We start from the raw sequence: 22179 nt of genomic DNA on the forward strand, positions 1-22179 counted from the left end.
ACAATTTTTTTCTTTTGCCACTGATAAAACTAATACATATTCCGAAACAATTATAAAGTCTTATTATTAAATATAGACATCCCATCTATTATTTATCGTAAAAAAATAGTCTGATTAATACACAGCTTAAAAAACACTACAGTCGTCAGTAGATATTTCATATAATAACAAAGTGCTTATTGTATTTTATTTTATTTGTATTAGATAATTAGTTTATCTTTACAAGAGAACGTATAAAACTAACCAGATTGTCTTGAAACAATTTATATCTTTTAATCTTTATTGAATAATATATGTCATATTGAGTATGAAATTAAATTATTATACACTCGTCATTATTTATTTTTACTTTTATTGTATGTTATAAATTATAGGTAATAAAAAAAATAATACCTTAATAATAGTGTACCTTCATAATTGATGATAAAGATTTTGGAAACAAACATAAATATAAATATGAGCAGAGTCAAAAAAATACATGATAAAAATTTACTGCACATATTATGTATAATGTGTGTGTACGTGCGTGTGTGCGTGTGTGCGTGTAAATATTATTATTAAATATAATATAACATGAAATGTTTGCTATATTTACAACAATGTGCATTTTATTTGAACAGGTATACATAAAAATTTTACCAAAGTACCCAATCAATCCTATAGGCTATGTAATTCGTCTAAATTAATTATTATATACTTAAATGTTTGTTAGGATGGTGCTTAAAATTTGCCTTTATATATTTGTATTATAGTCTCTTTAAATCAGCCAAACTCATTAAATAAATATATACTCTACTTGAACCCAATCACCCAATCCTTATCGTATCTAAACATGTATAACAATTTTGTCTGAAAAAAGTTTTTATATAAAATCTAACATTTTGTATTATTTAAATATTGTTTTTATCAGAGAACCAATTGGATATCAAATTTACCTTCCCCGCCGAAAAATGTGTACCCAAGTCAAGGATCCAAGACTCAAGATACATTTAAACAAAGACACCCATCTCTAAATGGGGCAAATCAAACAGCCAATCATCGAGGAGTCGACGATTGGAAAGATAAGAAAAACAAATATGCATCTCCTAGATCAACACCGGTTGATCCTTCATCTTCTAGACCTCCAACTGTGAGTATAAACATAAATATATACTTATGTTAGCAAATATTTAAAAATATATTTTTTTAGTTAAACAATAATTATTATGAAGTAAACAATGTTATCAATTAAATAGTGCTATAATTAAAATTGTTATAAAAACTTAATATGTAATTAAAAAATTTTAATTTAAAAACGATTCCGAGAATATTTAAATTAGTTTAGATTAGTTAAGTGTTCTCGAAAGGTAATTATATAAGTTAATAACTATTTCCGTCGAAGCTTATGAACAAATAACAAAATATATTAATCGGAATTATAAGAGTTTCAAATATATATATTTATTTAGGTATAAACAACAAGTAATTACATAATATTATGACATCCTAAAAATCGCAGATTAAAATATCCAATAGTTGAATACTGTAAATGGTCACAAACATTTCCAATAAAAAATTAAAAAATTAATATTAACAATATTAAATCAATTCTTTATGTACAAAAATGTCACATAATAGATAGTTTTAATATTTTTTGAACATTTTGTAAGACGCGGAATATATTATACTATAGAATATAGATTATACATTTCAATACATTTAACTGCTATTTTCTAATAACAGTTTTATGTTATAAATATTTCAGTACAATGATGAATGAATTGTATTGTTGTATTACTATAGGTACATTCGATAAAGGTACACTTAATGATTAAAATGTGATGTATATAATTTACCCGTGGATTTTAAATTCTTAATCCAAGCACACTACACACATATGTTGTTTCTATCTTACAAACGTACAAATAACAACATTTTACGCTCACAATGATAAATTATCTTCTGTTATTTTTAAAATTAGAGTGAAATGACCTATTATAAAATTTAAAAGCATGATTAATGATTATTATTTAGAAAATCTTTGAGACATATGAACACATTAATTAGGACACAAGTTATGATCATTTTTAAATTGTAATCTTAGATACCTTTAAATTTAAATTGGTCAATTTACTTCAATTTTAAAAATTACGTTGTAAAATAATTTTCGTAAACATAATATTTGCCATGTTGTACATTTGTATGACGGTGACAAAATATGCGGGTGTGAGTTCCCCTAATAATATCTGAAATAATTAATTCAACTGTAATATTATTATCATATAAAATATTACTTCTGCAATATTCAAGAAATATATTCAATCATGAATATGATAAATATATGTATAATAAAATAATAAATACATGTTTCTTATAAATTATCAGTTATTTTAATCCATTTGCTAAGATTTTCTTTTTTAAATATTATTGCTGTATATTTATGATACGTTTATAATATACCTACTTATAATTTTATGTTTATGCTTTTATATTATGTAAATATTATATATCTATAATAAATATTTGTATATGGTATAGAATATAATATATTGTATACTATATATAATCTGTAAGTAGTCCGTTTACCTACTAAAATTAATATGTACAATTAATTGTTTTTATATACGAGTAATACGTACTAAACGTAAATAAATAAATTACATTTTTGGAAATTTGTATTCTTACACTACATTTTTTTTTTTTTTTTTTATGTTCATAGCAACAAGCACATTACAGAAATCAGGCTGTTCCTAAATCGAATTCTGATCACGAAAATGCATTAACCAACGCCAACGAAGGTGGAAACCATAATAATATGATCTCGTATGCTCCTTACATGAATGCAAATCATGTATATGCACCTCCTTCCAATTCATCAGTGATAGTTAGAAATGATTCTTCGTACAAAAATTCATCGATACCTATGCCAGACGCTTATTCGTATAACCGTACTCCTACTATTCTCACAGTCCCTGCTGTAAAACTAGACTGTAATAAAGAACCAAAACAAGCCAAGTCAATGCATTATTCCAGGCCATTGTCAGTCAATACTAGTCAATCAAAAGGTCACAACTCTTCTCCAGAACCACATCATCCTGGGCCACTGTTGAATACATATGGTCGTTACGCTTTGTATCCACCTCTAACTGATAAAGCTCAAAGGGATTTGGACACACCCCCTCCAGCACATTTAAATGCAATGATGTCTAATGCCCTACCAAAATTTGTACCTGTCGCAGTACCAGTCGATGATCTCCAAACGGAAGCATTAGATCTAGTTATGATTTGTAATAAAGCTACACATGAAACTGATGTTCCTTTACATTTAAATTTTAACTATAAAAATGCTAAACCAGATCCTCAAGATACGATAAACACATTTGATGTAAATGTTTGTATTAAGACTAAAAAACGGAACTATTTAGAAACGTATTTGCCTAACAATGTTAATGTAAGCTCATCACCTATCACAATAACAAGCAATTTGTCTACCAATTCAGCGATCTTATCGACGACACTTTCATCAAATAAATCAACAACTAATTTGACAACTGTACCAACTTCTATTCCGTCTACTGTTTCTGTGATTGATCCAAAGACTATTACAGTTTCTAATTCAAAAGCCATCTCGTCCACATCTTCGACGGAGATTTCAACTATTACTCCTGTATCAGTCCCAATTACGATAAGTTCGGCAACCAAATCGCCGACTATTGTTACAACAGCAAACTCGGTGACAACTCCTGCAAACGCTACAATAACCAATTCGAATACCTACGATTCTTCCCCATCTACACCTCCCCCAGTGCTAATGCCTGCTACTTATACAGAAATGTCAAGCGGAATTAGAACTCATCCGCACAAGTTAAAGAAAGCATGGTTACAACGCCATGTATGGGCAGAAGATTTGAAAGAAGCTGGTGTTAATATCGACCAAAATCCGTCCCATTCTTTCTCTCAAATGGACGACACTCCTCCAGTTTTACAATGTGAAATTACCAAAAAAAGAAAAAATTCTAAAAGTTCATCAGATGATAATACTGAAGTAACATTACCTCCGGTAATTTTGCCATCTACGAGTACTTCGCACGCCGAACCGTCGACATCTAATAATGGGACCAAGAAATGCAAGAAAAGAAAGGTCTCAAATCCCGCGACATCTTCGGAAAGTAAAAGCACAACAGACAATGCCAGATCTTTGGAAGTTGTCGAGAAAAAAGTTCCACCCATTAAGATTCCTAAAAAGAGAGGAAGAAAACCAAAGGTTGTTGTAAGTATACCATTGAAAAAAGGAAAAAATAATGATGGTGAGGTGCGGTTTTTTCAATCGGGCCCATGTTTAAATGCTGGGCCAAAGATTCATAAATGTAGAGAATGCCGCATATTTATAAACAATAAGAAAAATGATATTATGACGCAAGATGAGATTGATAACATATTTTGCCGGTTTTACGCATTTCGTCGGTTGTTCACAAATAAAACTGGACAATTAATGAATGCTGGGTTCCCTGATCCTTTCTTGGATATTACTGAAGTAAGTTTGTGCTTATTATGTTTAAAATTTAATGAACATAATTTATTAATAAAACATTAATTTTAGGATGATGCGAATCTTTGGTTACCTAACCCGGAATGTCCACCAAGTTCAATGGATGTCGAAGTTGCAAAAAAGGTGTTAGTTGAGGCTGGTCGTCAATTTTGTTATTTAGTGAAAGAAGAAAATAAAGCTCTAACTCTTTCACCATATTTCCAAGGTAATTAATTTAACGTGATTAAAGTGAATCAATAAATTATTTTTTATTATTTTTTACAGGCAAACCTATTGCATGGAAAAAAGCAGCAAATGGTGTAAGGGAAATGTGTGATGTTTGTCTTACGACTATTTTTAACTACCACTGGGCATGCGCAAAATGTGGTTTTGGAGTTTGCATTGATTGTGTTAAGGTATGCTTATTTAAAAAAAATAATCGTTTAACTTAAAACGCATTAATATATATTTTTTAGTACTTTTTCTTATAAAAGATTTAACAACTTGTATAATAGAAAAATAATATAACTATATAATAAATTAATTTATGTACAAAACATTAAAAAAAAAATTTTTTTTAGATATCATAATATATTGTTTAATAGTATTTTATTTTATAGTTTATATATATTTATTTGTATAAATATATGAGTGAATACAAATTAAAAACTTTAAATTCAGCTACGATTAAAAACAAAATAATTCATGTTTAATTTTTTTTACTCATAATACTAGAACTCGAAATAATAAAAACTCGCTTCGATTTAATATTTATAGGATTATTTTTTAGAAGTATCAGTTTTATTTTTAATAGTTTATCCATATTAATTCATACATTAAATTACATAAATCGCTGTTAGAAAAATTAATCATTAAGCACGTGTTCTCTTTGCTTATATATAATATGTTAAATCAATAATCACATATTTACGAGACATAGTTTGGTTTCAAATATTTTAATATAAAATATATTATTTTATATATGTTATATTTTAATATAAAATATATTATTTTATATATGTTATATTTTAATATAAAATATTTATTTTTATATTTACCAATATAACTAACACAATTATATTACGGTTGACATGCAGGCGCGTCTCAATGGATCGTCAGAGTCGCCAAACGCCGCGACCATGACTAAGAAGGACCTACGAGAGAAGGACACGTTCACGTGGATGACTTGTAACAGCAAACATAATCACGACGTCGAGAGACTCATGCTTACACAAATCGTAGCCAGTGACTCAATGGATGTTGTATTCTCAGATTTACACAAAGTCAGTACTTTGTGGAACATTTCCATCGAATGTGGTTGTCCAGGACATCCTTTCCCCGAGCTACAGGTAAATATTTATTTTGAAATAAATTAAACGATGATATTGTTTTTAGCTTAATTTGGATTTTTTTAAGTATATTAGCCACATTTTTACTATCACCGTTTTATTGCATAGTCTATTCACTTAATTCAATAATTATTACAACATTTTAGATTAATTATTATTTTTATGAAAACCTTTACATTGTAGATAGTGCTGACACTAAGTGAATCAAAGCTTATTATCGTTTTTGAACACAATAATTTATTATATTAATTATATACCACTAAAATGAGTGAAGTAAAACGTGTGACAAAATCTAGTAATTTAGTTTTGTCCGACCTTTTATTATTTATTATTATTACATAAATAATAAAAACAATTGTTTTTTAAACTTAAGTCGCAATTTATCTTTAAAATACTTATTATTCATTAGATTCAGTTTCGTGTTTCATTTTTCTGCCTGTAAACAATGTAAACATATTAATTTTTTTTCAATATACTAAACAATCATACCTAATTAGTAAAATTCTGTTAAGCAGTGCTTATCTGGTTGCTCTGTTATTATGTATCCCTGATCACACGTAAAAAAATTTTTTCGAAAATTAAAAATATAAAATGTTGAATTTGGTGTATTTGTAAAAAGGGGTTTATAACTATATTAATTAATTTAATTACCATTAAACTTACTATTTACATATTTAAAAAAAAGTAAATGTTTATAAATAACTCTTTAAGACTTAACTTATCCTATTTATATAAATATTAGTATTAATATGAGTATTTATACTCGCGGCTTGTACGCTACTTAATTTTTAAATTTATTAAAATATTTTTTAATTATTTAAGTAGTTTTTTTTTATCCAACTTTGAATATATACACCGTCACATGTCAGCTATTCTTAATTTACATATCTGTTTTTAAGGGTAACGTCAGCACTGATGACGAGGATGAAGATGAGGAGCCGTCTTCAACAACACAAGCAAGCACTTCAAGTGCCAATAATTCTCAAAACAGTTCTGCTGAAAATGATAAAACTAATTCTTCCGAGAACTTGAAAAACGAATCTGCAAATAACTCAAAAATCAAATTGTCGGAGGACTCTAAAACCATTCCTGCCGGAAACTCTACAAACAGTGCTGCCGAGAACTCGTTGAATAATCCGATTGAGAGCTCTTCGAACAATATTGCCGAGGGATCTAAGAGTAGCGGTCATTCCCAAAATGCTATTAACATCGAACCACAGATTGCCGGGGTAAAATAAACACATGCAAATTAAATCATTGTTAAATTATTTGTTTATTTTCGTTTTTATTCCACAGACCTCTAATGGTAGACGAGTGAGTGTTCAATCTGATCCGGGTAAAAGAGAAGCTTTAAAACACTTTGTCCGAAAGAAAAATAAATATCTGAGAACTATTCCACGTGAACCGCTTCCGCCACGTGCAATGACACTAGCAGAGAGCCGAGAATTTTTCCCGAACAATCCTCATACATGGTTATGTGACGGAAAATTATTGAGACTTTTGGATCCTGAAGATTCTACCAATTACGACATGTTCCAAGTAAATTCTTATCCAGTTATTCATATATATTTATAAAAATAGTTATTCTAATATACCTACTTAAATGTATAATCAGGATCTTCGGATCGAATTCACTTCTATTGATGACCGTTGTGTGTTATCGAATTTGTGTTATATTTACTTTACCTGTGAAATTATATAATTTAATCAAATACTTTCATATGTTTAATGTGTAATTTTTGGGTGTTTTTGCAGGAGCAATGGAAAAGAGGTCAGCCGGTAATGATCAGTGACGTAGGCCAAAGGTTAAATCCAGAGTTTTGGAGTCCCAATTCGTTTAGTCGTGACTTCGGTGAATTCACAAACGACTTAATTGACTGCGCCACCGGCATGCTAATTGAGGGTAAGACTATGAAACAATTTTGGGACGGTTTCGAGAACGAAAGCAAGCGACTCAAGAGTGCGGATGGTAAACAAATGTTGTTGAAACTAAAAGACTGGCCAGTTGGTTCTGATTTTTCAGACACTTTACCGGAAAGGTAACTATTTTCTTTGATTCAACTATTTTCTATTATTTATATATTTTCTTGAGTATTAAAGTAAATGTAATGTATTTAGCCTTTTCCGATATAGATTCGATGATTTAATGAGAGTGTTGCCGTTAAAGGATTATACTCTACGCGACGGTAAACTTAATTTGGCAGCTAGATTACCGGCATGTTTTGTACGACCAGATCTCGGACCAAAAATGTACTCGGCTTACGGGAATGTGGGAAATCGCGATTCCGGCAAACGGTTAATGAGCACAACTAATCTACATTTAGACGTGTCGGATGCAGTTAATGTAATGGTGTATGTGGCTATTTCGCGCAAGAATGGAAATCAAGACAACGAGGCTGATCATGAATGGCACGTAAAGGGTAAGTAATATGAGCAATGGTACTCATGCACAAAAGCAAATCGGTATTTTCCATTTGATATAGGAATACTTTCTTTGTATCGCTGCGATAAATAATTTTAATTGCTTCTATGTAGATCAAAAGTTATATTTGTATTGAATAATTTCCAATGAATTTTATGATATGTTTATACCTATTATATATCTTTTAGCTGGACTCTAAATTGCGTAAAATGCTTTTGTCACAATAGATGACCAAATAGATAATCTTATCACTTGCTATGATCACATAGTTCATACGTTGTACCATAGTAACCAATTGTAATGAACGCATAAATATCATGTAATTATAATATTATAATTACTTCCAATTAAGGCCCAGTTTTCAAATTGGCATAATAACTGCCAGTTAGTAAACCATCAGATTAATTTAACTATCGTTTAAAATGCTGGTTAAATAAAAAAAGACATATTTTTGATAATAGATACTCAACGAAAAAAATTTAATATTGTAATTTAGAAATCATATTCCAGCTATCGTGTAATTAATATGCTAAAAAATTGTTTACTTGTCCAATTAATCGATTTTTTCTATATTTGCTAATTATGTAGTGCGCTATTTGCTAAGAATGTGTACACACACAGGTATATTAAACATGTATTTTACATTTTTTACATTTCAGTTAATTTTTGTCTTTTATGTTATTTATTTAATTTTTATTTTGCGTTCTCTTTTATACTTTTTTATATTAAAATTATAATAGTAGATTTTTATCATTAATACTCTATATTATATTTTAGTTGATTTAATTGGTTTAATTTGCGAATGTGTTTTTTTTTACCTATATCTTTGAGATAAATTGATTTATTTTTCTTTATTATGGGCGTTTCAGAAGCATATCGGGCGATCGACGAAGCCGGCTGCGACATGGCAAGCAGGAGACGGGCCCGCGAGCCCAAAGAGTTGCCGGGCGCGGTGTGGCACATTTATCACGCTAAGGACGCAGACTCGATACGCGACCTGTTAAACAAAGTGAGCGCTGAACGCGGTGTACCGCTGGAACCAAACCACGATCCCATTCACGACCAAGCCTCATACTTGGACGCAGATCTCAGGGCGCGGTTGTATACCGAATACGGTGTCCAGGGTTATGCAGTGGTACAGTGTCTCGGCGATGCTATCTTCATTCCGGCGGGAGCCCCGCATCAGGTACTATTATACAACAATAAAATGATTCTTCTAGTCTAATTAATTATATTGCTATTGTTTAATATATACCTTCCATAATTTGGATACAATTTTAAAAACAAATTTCACTCGTCGTTTATTCACTGACACACAATATAATATTTATCACTCACGCTAATTGTGCTCGTATGTCATCCACAGGTAAGAAATCTGCATAGCTGCATCAAGGTGGCCGGTGACTTCGTGTCGCCCGAAAACGTGTCTCAATGTTTCCGGTTGATGAACGAGTTTCGCGACCTGTCAAGCGACCATAGCAACCACGAGGACAAACTACAGATCAAGAACATCATGTTCCACGCAGTCAAGGACTCGATTTCGGTGTTATTGCACGAAAATCTGGAAGATCCGGAGGAACAAAAGGAATCAGCAACACCGAAAAAGGAAAAGGAAAAGGAAAAGGAAAAGGAAAAGGAGAAAGAAAAGGAAAAGGAAAAGGAGCAGGAGCAAGAGCAGTAGATGCGTATTTAATTATTTTTTCTCCCTATGGTAATTTATTATAATTTTATTTTGATCATTATTATTTTCTCTCATTGTTATTACATATATTAATTTGTAAATAATCCATGAACGACATTTTACTTTAGTCCGTTTTAATATTACTATTTTTAATATAATATATTAATTAATAAAAGTTAATTTATATATTATTTTTTTTCTATATAAATATATACATATTATATATTTGTATTATATTAAAATTACAAAACTATTCAACATTTTTATTTTGATGCTCCCGAGAGCACTACAAAAAAGGGTTTTTTTTCATTAATTTATGTGTTTGTTTTCTTTGTTTAATATAATTGTGATAATATGACTTCTTGTACTTAGAACTTAAAGTTATTATTATTATTTTTATTGTATTATTATTTTCTATCTTTGATTTTGTTAACATATTATTTTAGTAATATTCATTATTAAAACGATATATTATGTCATTTGGAAATAATACACAAAAACAAACAAGAAACAGTACAATTTATACAAGGAATGTCGATTTTAATAATATATAATTTTTTTTGTACGTTATTACTTCTGTAATTTTTTTTTTTTTCGTTATCTCGTGCATTTTATTTTTTCCACAAATCACGAAAAATTGCATGCCATAATACTTTTCCAAGCAAAAATTCTTTCCCATTAATACCCATAATATGGTCATTGATTTCAATTTATGTTTGCTTCATTGTGTTTCTTTACTACAACTACAATAATCTCATTATAAAATCGCACGCATTAATTAGATACGACAATCTATCTACGTTATTTTTGCATGTCGATTATTTATAATGTAATATTATGATTTTATTATTTTGTTAACGTGTGAAACAAACATTAAACACGCCTATCATATACATAACACACACACACACACACACACACACATTACACACAGTGTTACTATAATACAGTGTTTGAAGCAACTGATGACATTAATTTGTAATCCTCTATGCATAGGTTTTATGTTTAATTTGTGTATTATGTTAAGTTATGGGTTATTATATACGCTCGTGGATCGGACGCGTTTTGTTTTACGTATACGTGACATTTGTTCACGGGCTAATTTTTTTTTTTTTATATAATTAATATCCGGAAATCGCGGATTCTTGAGTACCTACAGTTATTTATCGTACCGCGTTGACTAGTTGTTGTCGCGAGGTAATCCGTACGCTAAACCTGTTTTATTATAATCTGGTCTCTCATTATACATTATAATATATAATGCCCACTTAAAACCATCTCGTTTGATCGTCGACTTCTCGGGATAAAATTTCCGATTGAATTATTTCACCATCACTTTGAACCGCGATTTATTTGATCAGACGAACGATTTTACCATCCAATGTGGCAATCTTATAACATTATATGATTGCTATCATCATTAAATCGTCGTCGTCGGCGTGTTTGCTTTTTAACTAGTAAATTTATTTAAGAATTTTTCAAAAATTAATTCGTGTATTGATGTTATAAACAAATAATAATTATCCTTTTATTAATTATGAATGTTTAAAGCGCAGAAATTATGATGTCATTATGCATAACACAATAGTATGCTAGCTACTTCATTTTTCCTTTTTATCGTGCAAAATATTACGCGTTGACAGTTTGACACTGTAATATTATAAAATTAAACGAAAAAAATACAAATCTATCAACAGTTTTCCATTTGAAAATTGAGTCGCGTGTTCTCCGTCGTCGAATAACTGTGACGTGAGCTAAAGCCAATTAAGCCGCGAATATATAGATAAAAAAAAAAAATTTTAATTTTAATTTATAATTCCGATTATATATGTCCCCTTGCACTAACTATTTTATTACCTAATCCACGTCATGTGGGTGTAAGATACGTCGTCTTACTTTGACAGTGTTCTCTCGGTCATCGCCATGTTCGTTGTTATAAACAGGGAATAATATACGTGACAATATTGCATTACAATAATCTTATTAAAACTTTCGTGACTCACGCTATGTTCGATGTGATATACAATTGATTTATATGCCTTAACATTATAGTGCTATCTGTGTACAATTATTAGGAAAACATCTGCCACGTTTGGCACCGTCGTTATATACGTTCGAACAGTATTAAATCTATCATTTTTCACAGTCGGATAGCGGCAAAAAAAAAAAGACATGAATACTTTTTAAACCATCTGATATATTATAATATAGAACGTCGGCCTGCCGAACGTATAAATTATAATTATATTTCTTACCGGCTATCAAAAAAAAAAAAAAAAATTAAATTCTTAATAAATAGTATACTTACCTAATAAATGATTGAAAAAATATGTCTTCTATAATAAGATAGAAATTATGTTTTCTATGTTATGCTATAATTGCATTTATGATGTGTTGTTTTTTTTTTCATACTCGATGGACAGGTTCTATGAAAACCTACTTAATAAGTGTTTATTTGTGTTTTTACTACAACATATTATTAAGATTATATATCGAAGTGTGTTGGAATTTTTAACGCCACGTCATGGCGCTCAAACGGGTTAGTTACTGTAAGCTGCGTTTAATCGTAATCGATGGATTTTGGATTATATAAGTTATATATTATCATTATTATTATTATTATTATTATTATTATCATTATCATTATTGGAATGCTTTTATTACTATATATGTTTATAATATCATATTTATATATTTAAGCTATCTATTATAAGTTATCGATTTTAAGAGCATAAACAGAAACTATACACTAAATATAATAAAGGTATACCCAACCCGTGTACCCATTATTATGTGCCTCCGAATACAGTATATTTGTGTGACATCAAAAAATAATTATAACTACCATCGCAGTCGGGATACAATTTTCCTTTAATATATATTCGACCTCCCCTCCCTGGACGACAATAATAATATTATACATTTTAATAACGTCATCGCTCATTCCGAAGCCTATCGCTCGACGGTCGATATATTTCTTTTAACTTACCGGCATTGGATATACTACGCGTCTTGTAACGTAAAAAACATAGTATAGTATACATTATTTGACTTTACCTCAATTGTGTCCCCAAAATCACGTTATTAATATAGTTAGTTGAAATTTCCTTATATAAATCCGAGTAGGCCTGCCCTGCGTGTTTCAACCTTTTCATTGCAGCGTGTAGCAGTAAATTCAAATTTGGACAGAATTGCAAAAGAAATATTTTGAACCTTCGCAGCCGGCAGATACGAAAGAACCAATATCGTTTATTCGAGTATTTTCTTTTTTTTCAGAGTACGTTTCTATAGATTGACGTTATGCAATTGTAGGTAATTGTTTTTTTCGCGATTGTCCATGACTCGATGTACGGTCTGCACATAATATATCGAGAGGTCGTGAGGGCGGTCGCCACCGATGCGGTCATTATGTAATTGAATAATTATAACTGGCAGGTATACTATTAAAATATGAGGAGTGCGTAATAATAAAACAAGTGTGAGATTTTTAACAACCAAAAAAATTAATACGAAAAATTATTCGTTATCGGTTCCTTTCAAACCTTGCCGTTCCAGTGTGACGTAATTGTTTACCCTTTTTTTCTCATCAGAAAGTATATTCTCCGTACACTGATATTCTTATATACATTATATTATATATTTACTTTACGTATATATAAAAATATATTAGTATTCTCGTAATTGTTAAGGATTTGTAATTTTTTTTTATATATATTTTATTAAATCGGCTGAATATTTAATTGCGACTATTATAAAATAATACAATTTATTTACCATCCAAATATTTTATGAATACGTTAGACAAAAATGTTGTACGCATATCCATGGCACTTCATCGTGTTATAATTTGTGATTTCAAGTCTGCGTTTACGTATCATATGATAATACTATTTTTATTTTCGTTTTTTCGATTAAACGGTTTCATACAAAATACTACGCAGTAGGTATATCCATATACTTACACGTAATATATTGTTATATCCAAAAAATATATTGTACGTTTTGGTGTGCTTCTGGTTGACTATATATTATATACCAGCTTTATATATTATATGTTGTTTGGTGTTGAAAAAAATCAAATAAATCTTGTTTTATTTGACAAAAAATGTATTTATTAATTTTCCTATTTTGCGTTTTATAGATAATCTACGAATATCTTAAAGTTATAAGATATACGATATACGTATATAAACGTATAGTACGGCTCTCATTCTTTTTCATAGTGAATTAAAGTTTGAAATTGAGGTTCTTTATATATATATATTTAAACAAAGTCGTATAAGAAATTTAGTGAACCACTTAATTTGCTCAATGGCCAATGCTCATAACTCAGCTCACGTATTTAAATGAATTATGCAATTGTACAAATTTTGATGTTTGGATTTATGTCTACATTAAAAGTCATCATATACTGAAAAATCCAAGTACAAAAATGAGTAAAGGAAAATATGGCCTAGAAAAAAATTAGTATAATTAGTGGTGATTAGTGGATACAACTTAAGTATTTCTTTTTTTTTTTTAATAGTATTAGTCTTCGGACTTTAACATTAAATATTTGAAAACATACATTTTATTTCATGTATTACAACTACCTAGTAATTTATTATTTAACATTTTTTAAAAATTTTCATCAATGCCTATAGACACTAAAAGATAAACATTACAAAAAAAATTTAGCATTTTGTACTGCTAAAAGAGTTGTGTGCATATTTACATTTATATCTTTGAGGAGTGGACCTTCCTCTACCCGAAATTTCTTCAATAAAGATATTTTGTATGAACATAGATTTAAATTAACTATTTATTTTTATGAGGACGTCGTATACCTAGTTAAATTAACTATTCATTGACTTGTACCATTATATAATATGCAAATATTATTATAGCGTTTAATAATAGATTGTTATTTGTTATTGAATATTGATGGACGACTGCTATCGACGTCGTCGACAGTCGGCGACGATTATCGGTGCCGACGCTATAGGTATTGCGGGGCCCTGAACAAGGGTAATAGCCATTAGGTACCCCAGAGTACCCCATTCTAATATATGTGTGATGTGTAGTATAGAATAATACGTTTATAGACTTATAAGGGCCGTTACACACGAACGATATTTCATCGTACGATTAATTTATCGCACGAAAATATTATCGCACGATATTTGAATTTACATGTTTATAAATTGTAATTATGTAAAATGTAAATGTGTCTCATGGTATTAAGATGATAATTAAAAATCACGGGGCCCTGGACATTTGTCCTATTTGTCCTCTCCTAGCGCCGGCACTGACGATTATCAACAACAATATACAATTTCTGTAAATTAAAAATATTATTTTAACAATATATCGACGTGGTGTCGTCCGCCAGACTGTGATAAACTGAACAAAACGTCAAATAGTTTTATTAAATTCATCCTTGTTTATTAGTTTATAAATTTATAATATATTTTATTAAGAGGCCGCATGTTTTGCCTCTGTCTTACTAATTAATGTAGATCATAGCAAATTTGCGTTCAGCAGAACACACTTTGTGATGTTAGCTTTAATATTAGAATAAATTTACCTATAATCAAATTTAAAGGTAAGAATATTATCTAGACAATGACATAATCTTTTAATGATAATATCATTATTTTAAAGTGAGGTACACCTAGCTATGTAAAATATTACAACCTTAAAATGTTCATAACTCACTATAAAGTGATAATATCAATAAAACCATATGTCATTGTCTAGATAATATTCTTACCTTTAAATTTGATGATAGGTAAATATACTTTAATATTAAAGCTAACATCACAAAATGTATTTTGCTGAACAAAAATGAAAAATTTGTTATAATGTACATAAGACAGACAACACAGCGGGCATGGCGTCCTCTTAAAAGAAGATAAAATCTGTTTTTGTTTTATTTTTAACTAAATGTCAAAACCTAAATTTAGTAAAATTTCAATTTACATGTTTTGAAGCTCCTCTTTAAAGGCATGACAGTTGGAATTCACGAAATAATAATATACATTTTCTTAAACGCTTTTTATAAATATTTTCTCACCAACGAAAGCACAAAACAATAAAAATATAAAATAAAATCATATATTCCTTGTAATATTTTTTGTCGACCGTCACCCAAAAAGTCAAGACTACTTATTTTAATTTTTCACAAACTTGCGTATTACCACCCTATACCACGATCCTAATAATAATATATTATTACGGGCGCAACGCGCTAGTATCAAACTATAGTTTTGTGTATATATCAGCACAGATATATTATCGACGAAGAGATACGGTACAGTGGGGTAAAGGGAAATCATTCAATATTTCAATCATACAATTTGCAATTTGTTATGCGTTAAATATGAAAATGTGTTTGAAACTTAGGCTTACAATTATTGTACATAGATTATATTATAATTAATATATCGCGGAGGAGGCGGAGGAGACTTAAAGCGATAAAAGTAACTGACAGCAGGTAAACTATAATTAAGTCAACTATATATATATATATATACTATATAGATATTATAATAGCCATAAAGTCGTATCTATTCATTTATACAGCATAATATTATTCCCTGTGGATATATAAGAGAATTTATAACCACAGTATACCTCAGAGTAGGTACTTAGTGAGTCTTACAGCTTTAATCGAGTGGCACTATTTGAGTTTCTTTTAATATTGGTACCAAAATATTACCAGGCCAATTTGTTTTTATCATCCTATCGGCTATCACTTTTTCTTCGTTGTAGTAATTATAGATTGTTTATGAAATAATTGGTTGAAGGATTATACAGTGTCCCATGAGGATGATTTATACCCATTGAGATATCCCCTGAAATAATGGAGATATCATAATTCTGGTTTTTACTAAAAAAAATTCACGGGGACAAGAACTACAAATATTTCATGTTTTAATTTATTTTAATGTTTTGGTAAAAATATTAAAAAATATTTTTTTTTATTTAATTATTTTCAAAAAAAAATGAAGATGGCCATTTTGTAGAGTTTATTTTTCTTAAAATATTAATATTTCAACATTTTAATTTCATTAATCTCCTAATTTTTAATATTTTTTCTAGTTTCGAAAAAAACTGCAAATTATTTAATACGTTAATGGTATCAACAGTGGCGTATATTGGTTTTCATTTCGGAGGGAGCCGATTATATATATTTGGATTTTTTGGGGGTGGGGAAAAGAAGGACGAGACACACTATTTTAAATAGTTATGTTTTTCATATGGGGGGGGAGCTCAGCGCTCAACCCCCCCTATAAATACGACACTATAGGTATCATTGTATCAAACATGTAAACATCAGGAGATTAATAAAATTAAAATGTTAAAAAGTCAATATTTTCTGAAAAATAAACTAGAAAATGGCTATCTTCAATTTTTTGAAAATTATTAAATAAAAAAATATATTTAAAATCGTTTCACCGCTTACAGATTTTAATTATAATTTTTTTGTATTTTACTTTTTTTCTAGTTGTTAAAATAATGAAATGAAAACTATGTTTAGTGAGAAAAATTGTAGCTAGTTTATATAATATTGTAATTGATAGATACAAATTTCGTGACCATAAATATTTAAAAAATAATGTCAATCTAACTTGCATTATTGCTGTATTAAAAAGTAAAAAGACTCGTAAAGCATATATTCGATTAAATATAAATAATGTAATTATTAAACAACTTATAAATCAAAATTACGAAAAAGATTAACAATTAAACATTAAACACACAGACTATTTTATTAGACGAATATATTTTTAACCTATAAAAGACTGTGACAAAAGTTTTTACCATATTATTAATATAAAAATAAACAGCACTTTTAATCTGCCTGTATAAAGTATAGTATTAATGCTACAGACGTCCGAAGTCTGTACAAAAATGGAAAGAAAATGAAGTTTAGGATAGGTATATAATTTTATTATATTCCAAAAATGTTTAATTAATAAACTTAGAGCCGCAATTTGTATTCCCCGAAACGGATGGAAGACAAATCTCCCACTCATTTTGTTCTTGAAAAAGATTGGGCTCAAGCCACAAGCCCTATGCATTTGAGGGCCCTATTGCCCCTATTTACTTCATAGGGATATCATATATAAATATATAATACTCAAAGTTCGACGTAAGACTTCATTCAAATGTTCGCAGTTGCTGTTTACACGTCCGACGTGAAAAGATGAAATTAATGAACAAAATTTAACTAATAAGTAATAATAAAATACTGAGTACGATAAACATAACGTTTTTCCAGTAAATGATATTTTTTGTTGTTAAATTAAATATTTACCTTCGTAATAAATAATTTTAGTTGATAGGTAATCACTCGCCGCGACGAAACATGTGATATTCTTATCAATCGTATGCCCTGCTGGTGTGCCGGACTGTTCTGCCAGTTCTATGGACTGCTGATAACGCGTTGCCTGCTTTTTCGATTTTTAATTTTTTTTTTCACCGTCGTTCGTCATCGGTAATCAGTATACTCAATAATTTTTTTTTTCATCACTCGTTGAATTGCGTTCGCCGTTTGCGACTTTTTGCGCCTATCTTCGTGTCCGTCCATTCATTTATAATTATATTCCTTTGTATCTAAAAAATGAATTCCAAACTCTTAGCCTTGAGCTCAAAGATCATTTTTAGGAATCCAAATAGATTGTTTTCCGTTTCGGTGGCAAACTTCACCAAAGTCAATGATGAAGGTGAGTATCAAAAATATACATTTCTCATTTTCCCATTTTAATTGTAGTGTTCAAAATATTATTTATTATGAATTTTTTATCGACTAAATAATAGCAATTATTATACCTATTAAAATCAATGAATTGTGATATTGTTTCAAATTTTTCATTTTCACAAAATTTCATAAAAATTAGGTAACCTTTCTCGTCAATCATTTTAGTGTCAAGAATAATTACTAAACATTTGATTTGTTATAGCCAATGAAATAAATATTTATATGTTAATAATTTAATTTAATGTACTTTTATAACTATGTTAAGGTCAACTGAATTGTAATCAATACTGTTTAGATAAGATATTAATGAATTTCATATTAATTACTACTAAGGTTGATTAGGTTAGTAATAGTTTAGTAATATTTCATACATGTAGTGATATATCTAAATGACTTAAAATTCTATGCAATTTTGTATAACAGTCATCTGGCTTAATTTAGAATTTGAATATATAATAATAACATAATATAAATAATACAAATGAAGAAATTGCATACCTAGGTATATTTTTTTTTTTATAAAAAATTTACAATTTGTACTCGTATTAAAACAATAAGCAAATTTAATAATCGATAGACAATTTAACATGACATGAAATGACATAATCAGGAAATCACTCAATGCTAATACTTATTAGTTTATTTGTACTTATTATTTAGATTTGTTAATTTTAATTTGAAAGGGACATTATCTATTTGGACTAGTGGTTAGTAATAGTTTTTGGAAGACTTTGTTTATAAGTATTTTGAGTACTAATTTCTATGATGGGATTTAGGTGTATAGCGGGTTTGTGAGTTTATAATTGATTTGACTTAATTTATAAATGAGGCAAGTTGATTTTTTAGATTGGGCAAGTCTTAGAGGTTTTGGGCATATGGTTTAGATTATTTTATATTGAGAGGTATTATTATGGGCTTATGTTTAATATTTTTTGAAATATAGTTTATAGTTTGATACAAATTTCGGTTTCTCTTAGTATTTATAGTAGTTACATATGTGTTTTAATTTAAAGTTTTTTCAGCCAAATTAGATTCATTATTCATTGCATTTAATACAAAATGGTCAATGGTTACAATAGGTGTTGTGTGGTTAACAATTTTGGAAGCATTGATATTGAACTGTGCTGTAACTTTTAATTGTTTTTGGCAAGTTTGGAAATAGCCAGAGGTCATTATAACTTTTGTGTATAAATATATTACCGCACAGAACAAAGATTTTGAGATGAAGTTACAAATAGTAATTTTAATAGGTGTTATCGACAGGGGTATTATTTGTTTGTTGACTGTTGGTGAGGATTGTAGCATATTAATGAGTGTATCTAATAACTCGTTTTAATTAAACATTTGGGTAAACTTTTACTTAGGGCTAAGGGTCAACAGACCCTAAAGTTTAGACGTTCAGTAGATTTAGAATTTGTGATTCAGGTTTTCAACATAGAAATAGAATAGATGTAGTATAGCCTAAAAAACATACAAAATTAGAATGAAATTTGCATTGACACAGCACTCTAAGATACATATTTAGAATAATTTAAGGTCAAAAAACTGTATTGTGTATGGTCAATGACCATAAATGATAAATTTATTATATTTTTATTTTTTATTTATTTATTTTATTTTAAATACAAAAAGAACTCGAAATCATATAATACAACCAGAAAAATGAAGTATAATTCTATAATGCTTAATAAATAATTAAAATAATATATTAATTATAGTTTTTTGGTACTTTCTTTTTTCAGGATTTCCTGATCCTTTAGATTTAGCTACTGGTACTGAAAAGAAAGAAATGCTTTTGCGTCTAGCTGGAAATGATGTAAGTTTATTTAAATATGTACTTTATTTTAATAATTTAATCAAATATCATTTCAACTAAGAAAATTATTTTATACTATAACAACTTGAAAAAATATCTTTAATATTTAATATTAATTAAAATTCATTTGTGATTTAAAAAGTTCACTTAAAAATGCTATTAACTTTTATCAAAAATACTTACGAAAAGTTAGAATTTATAAACGTGGGGTAAAGGAACTAACTCAAAATTACGTGTTTGTCTAGTTTAAATAATAATAACTTATTAGTTCATTCTATAAAATGTAATGTTAATTATAGTATTGTCTATTTCTATACATTAAAGAGAATGATTTCCAATTAACAATTAAATCTTCTTAGTTCATCATATAAATTATTCATTAAAAAATACTTCTTAAATAAAAGAATATTTTTTTAAAACACGATTTGTTTTTGTTTAACATTGCTTTTATTGTTTAATAATTATTAGGGCTTGGAAGATGATGCATTTTGCATTTTTTTTTGAAAATTTTTAGACGATACTCTCCTGGCCACAAATGTGTTTCATTAGTATATGAATCTGAACAACTAATTTTTATTTTGCATTTTTTGGTGTTTATTACTTTTTAAGTCATCTTTTGACATTTTTAGGTCATTTTCCCACATTTTTAGTCATTTTAACTGATTTCACATTAGTTCGCTTCTTATCGTTTCTTGTCGACCATTATGCCGATAACTTACTTAAAACATCTACTATATTTGTAATTTTTTTTATTTAATATTTAAGGACATTTTTTGTCATTTTTTGAGTAATTTGTAAGCTTTAATAAAGGTATATATAATTTTATAGTAAAATAGAGTACAATTTAAAAAAATATATTTTTATTAATTTAAAACAAATATTTGTAATTTTTTTAGGACATTTTTATCATTTTTATGTCATAATAGCATTTTTTAGGTCATTTTTTAATGTATTTAAGATCATCAACTTCCGAGCCCTAATAATTATTATGTTTAAATAATATAATAGATTATAATCTAATATGACATAATATGTTTTCTATGATACATACCATTTTATTATTTTATAGGATCCATACAATTTGAAAGCTATAAAACGTGGCGTGAGTACTCGTGATGAACCCACTTTAGTTCCATCTGCCTTTGAAGCAAGAATTGTTGGTTGTGTATGTGAAGAAGACGCATCTCATGTCAAATGGATGTGGCTACATTCAGGAGAACCAAAACGTTGTTTCTGTGGCCATTGGTATAAATTAGTTTTCAAGGAAGCACTTGTATGAATAAAAAATGTTTGTAACAAGCATTTGTTTAGTCATGTTCCAAATGGTATATTTTTTGCCTGTTAAATTGTTTTGTTATTAAAATGTTCACTTTTGGAATCAGTAACAGTTAATTGTTATTAAATTGTTTAGCTAAAATAAGTAAGGCTTATGACGAGAATGAAATGTTATAACAATATATTTTAGTATTATAAGTACTTAAAACTGTTTATATTGTTAATTTGACAAACTCTGTTATTTGTAGTTTTGCTAAAATAATCAATTATAATTATTATTTTGAATTAAAAATTGTTTTTTTGTATACATCACTGAGGTAATAATTATGTTCCGTGTAAAAAAACTAACATTTTTACAGTTTGAAATTATTTCTACAATATTA

At 28.5% G+C, this 22179-nt stretch overlaps 2 protein-coding genes across 4 annotated transcripts in view; both read left to right on the top strand.

Annotated features, from left to right (window-relative positions):
* LOC132927829 (lysine-specific demethylase 3A-like) overlaps window positions 1-14065 on the top strand; it is a 66495-nt gene extending 52430 nt beyond the window's left edge. For 2 of the 3 annotated variants that reach the window (XM_060992418.1, XM_060992420.1), the window contains 11 exons: window positions 911-1129; window positions 2699-4513; window positions 4580-4733; window positions 4793-4923; window positions 5605-5856; window positions 6756-7085; window positions 7153-7395; window positions 7612-7895; window positions 7975-8276; window positions 9148-9464; window positions 9645-14065. In XM_060992418.1, the coding sequence (XP_060848401.1) occupies window positions 911-1129; window positions 2699-4513; window positions 4580-4733; window positions 4793-4923; window positions 5605-5856; window positions 6756-7085; window positions 7153-7395; window positions 7612-7895; window positions 7975-8276; window positions 9148-9464; window positions 9645-9959 (4362 nt within the window). In that variant the 3' untranslated portion in view covers window positions 9960-14065. The remainder of the gene's footprint in view (window positions 1-910; window positions 1130-2698; window positions 4514-4579; window positions 4734-4792; window positions 4924-5604; window positions 5857-6755; window positions 7086-7152; window positions 7396-7611; window positions 7896-7974; window positions 8277-9147; window positions 9465-9644) is intronic. The other variant, XM_060992419.1, reaches the window with a different exon arrangement.
* Window positions 14066-18378: 4313 nt separating this feature from the next.
* On the top strand, window positions 18379-22088 carry LOC132926501 (cytochrome c oxidase subunit 5B, mitochondrial-like). Its single transcript, XM_060990867.1, has 3 exons — window positions 18379-18670; window positions 20448-20521; window positions 21591-22088. Exons 1-3 carry the CDS (start codon window positions 18568-18570, stop codon window positions 21798-21800), a joined length of 387 nt encoding a protein of 128 aa, XP_060846850.1. The 5' UTR covers window positions 18379-18567; the 3' UTR covers window positions 21801-22088.
* Window positions 22089-22179: the final 91 nt, after the last annotated feature.

Source organism: Rhopalosiphum padi, chromosome 3 (genome assembly GCF_020882245.1).
Source record: "Rhopalosiphum padi isolate XX-2018 chromosome 3, ASM2088224v1, whole genome shotgun sequence".
Classification (NCBI taxonomy): Eukaryota; Metazoa; Arthropoda; class Insecta; order Hemiptera; family Aphididae; genus Rhopalosiphum; species Rhopalosiphum padi.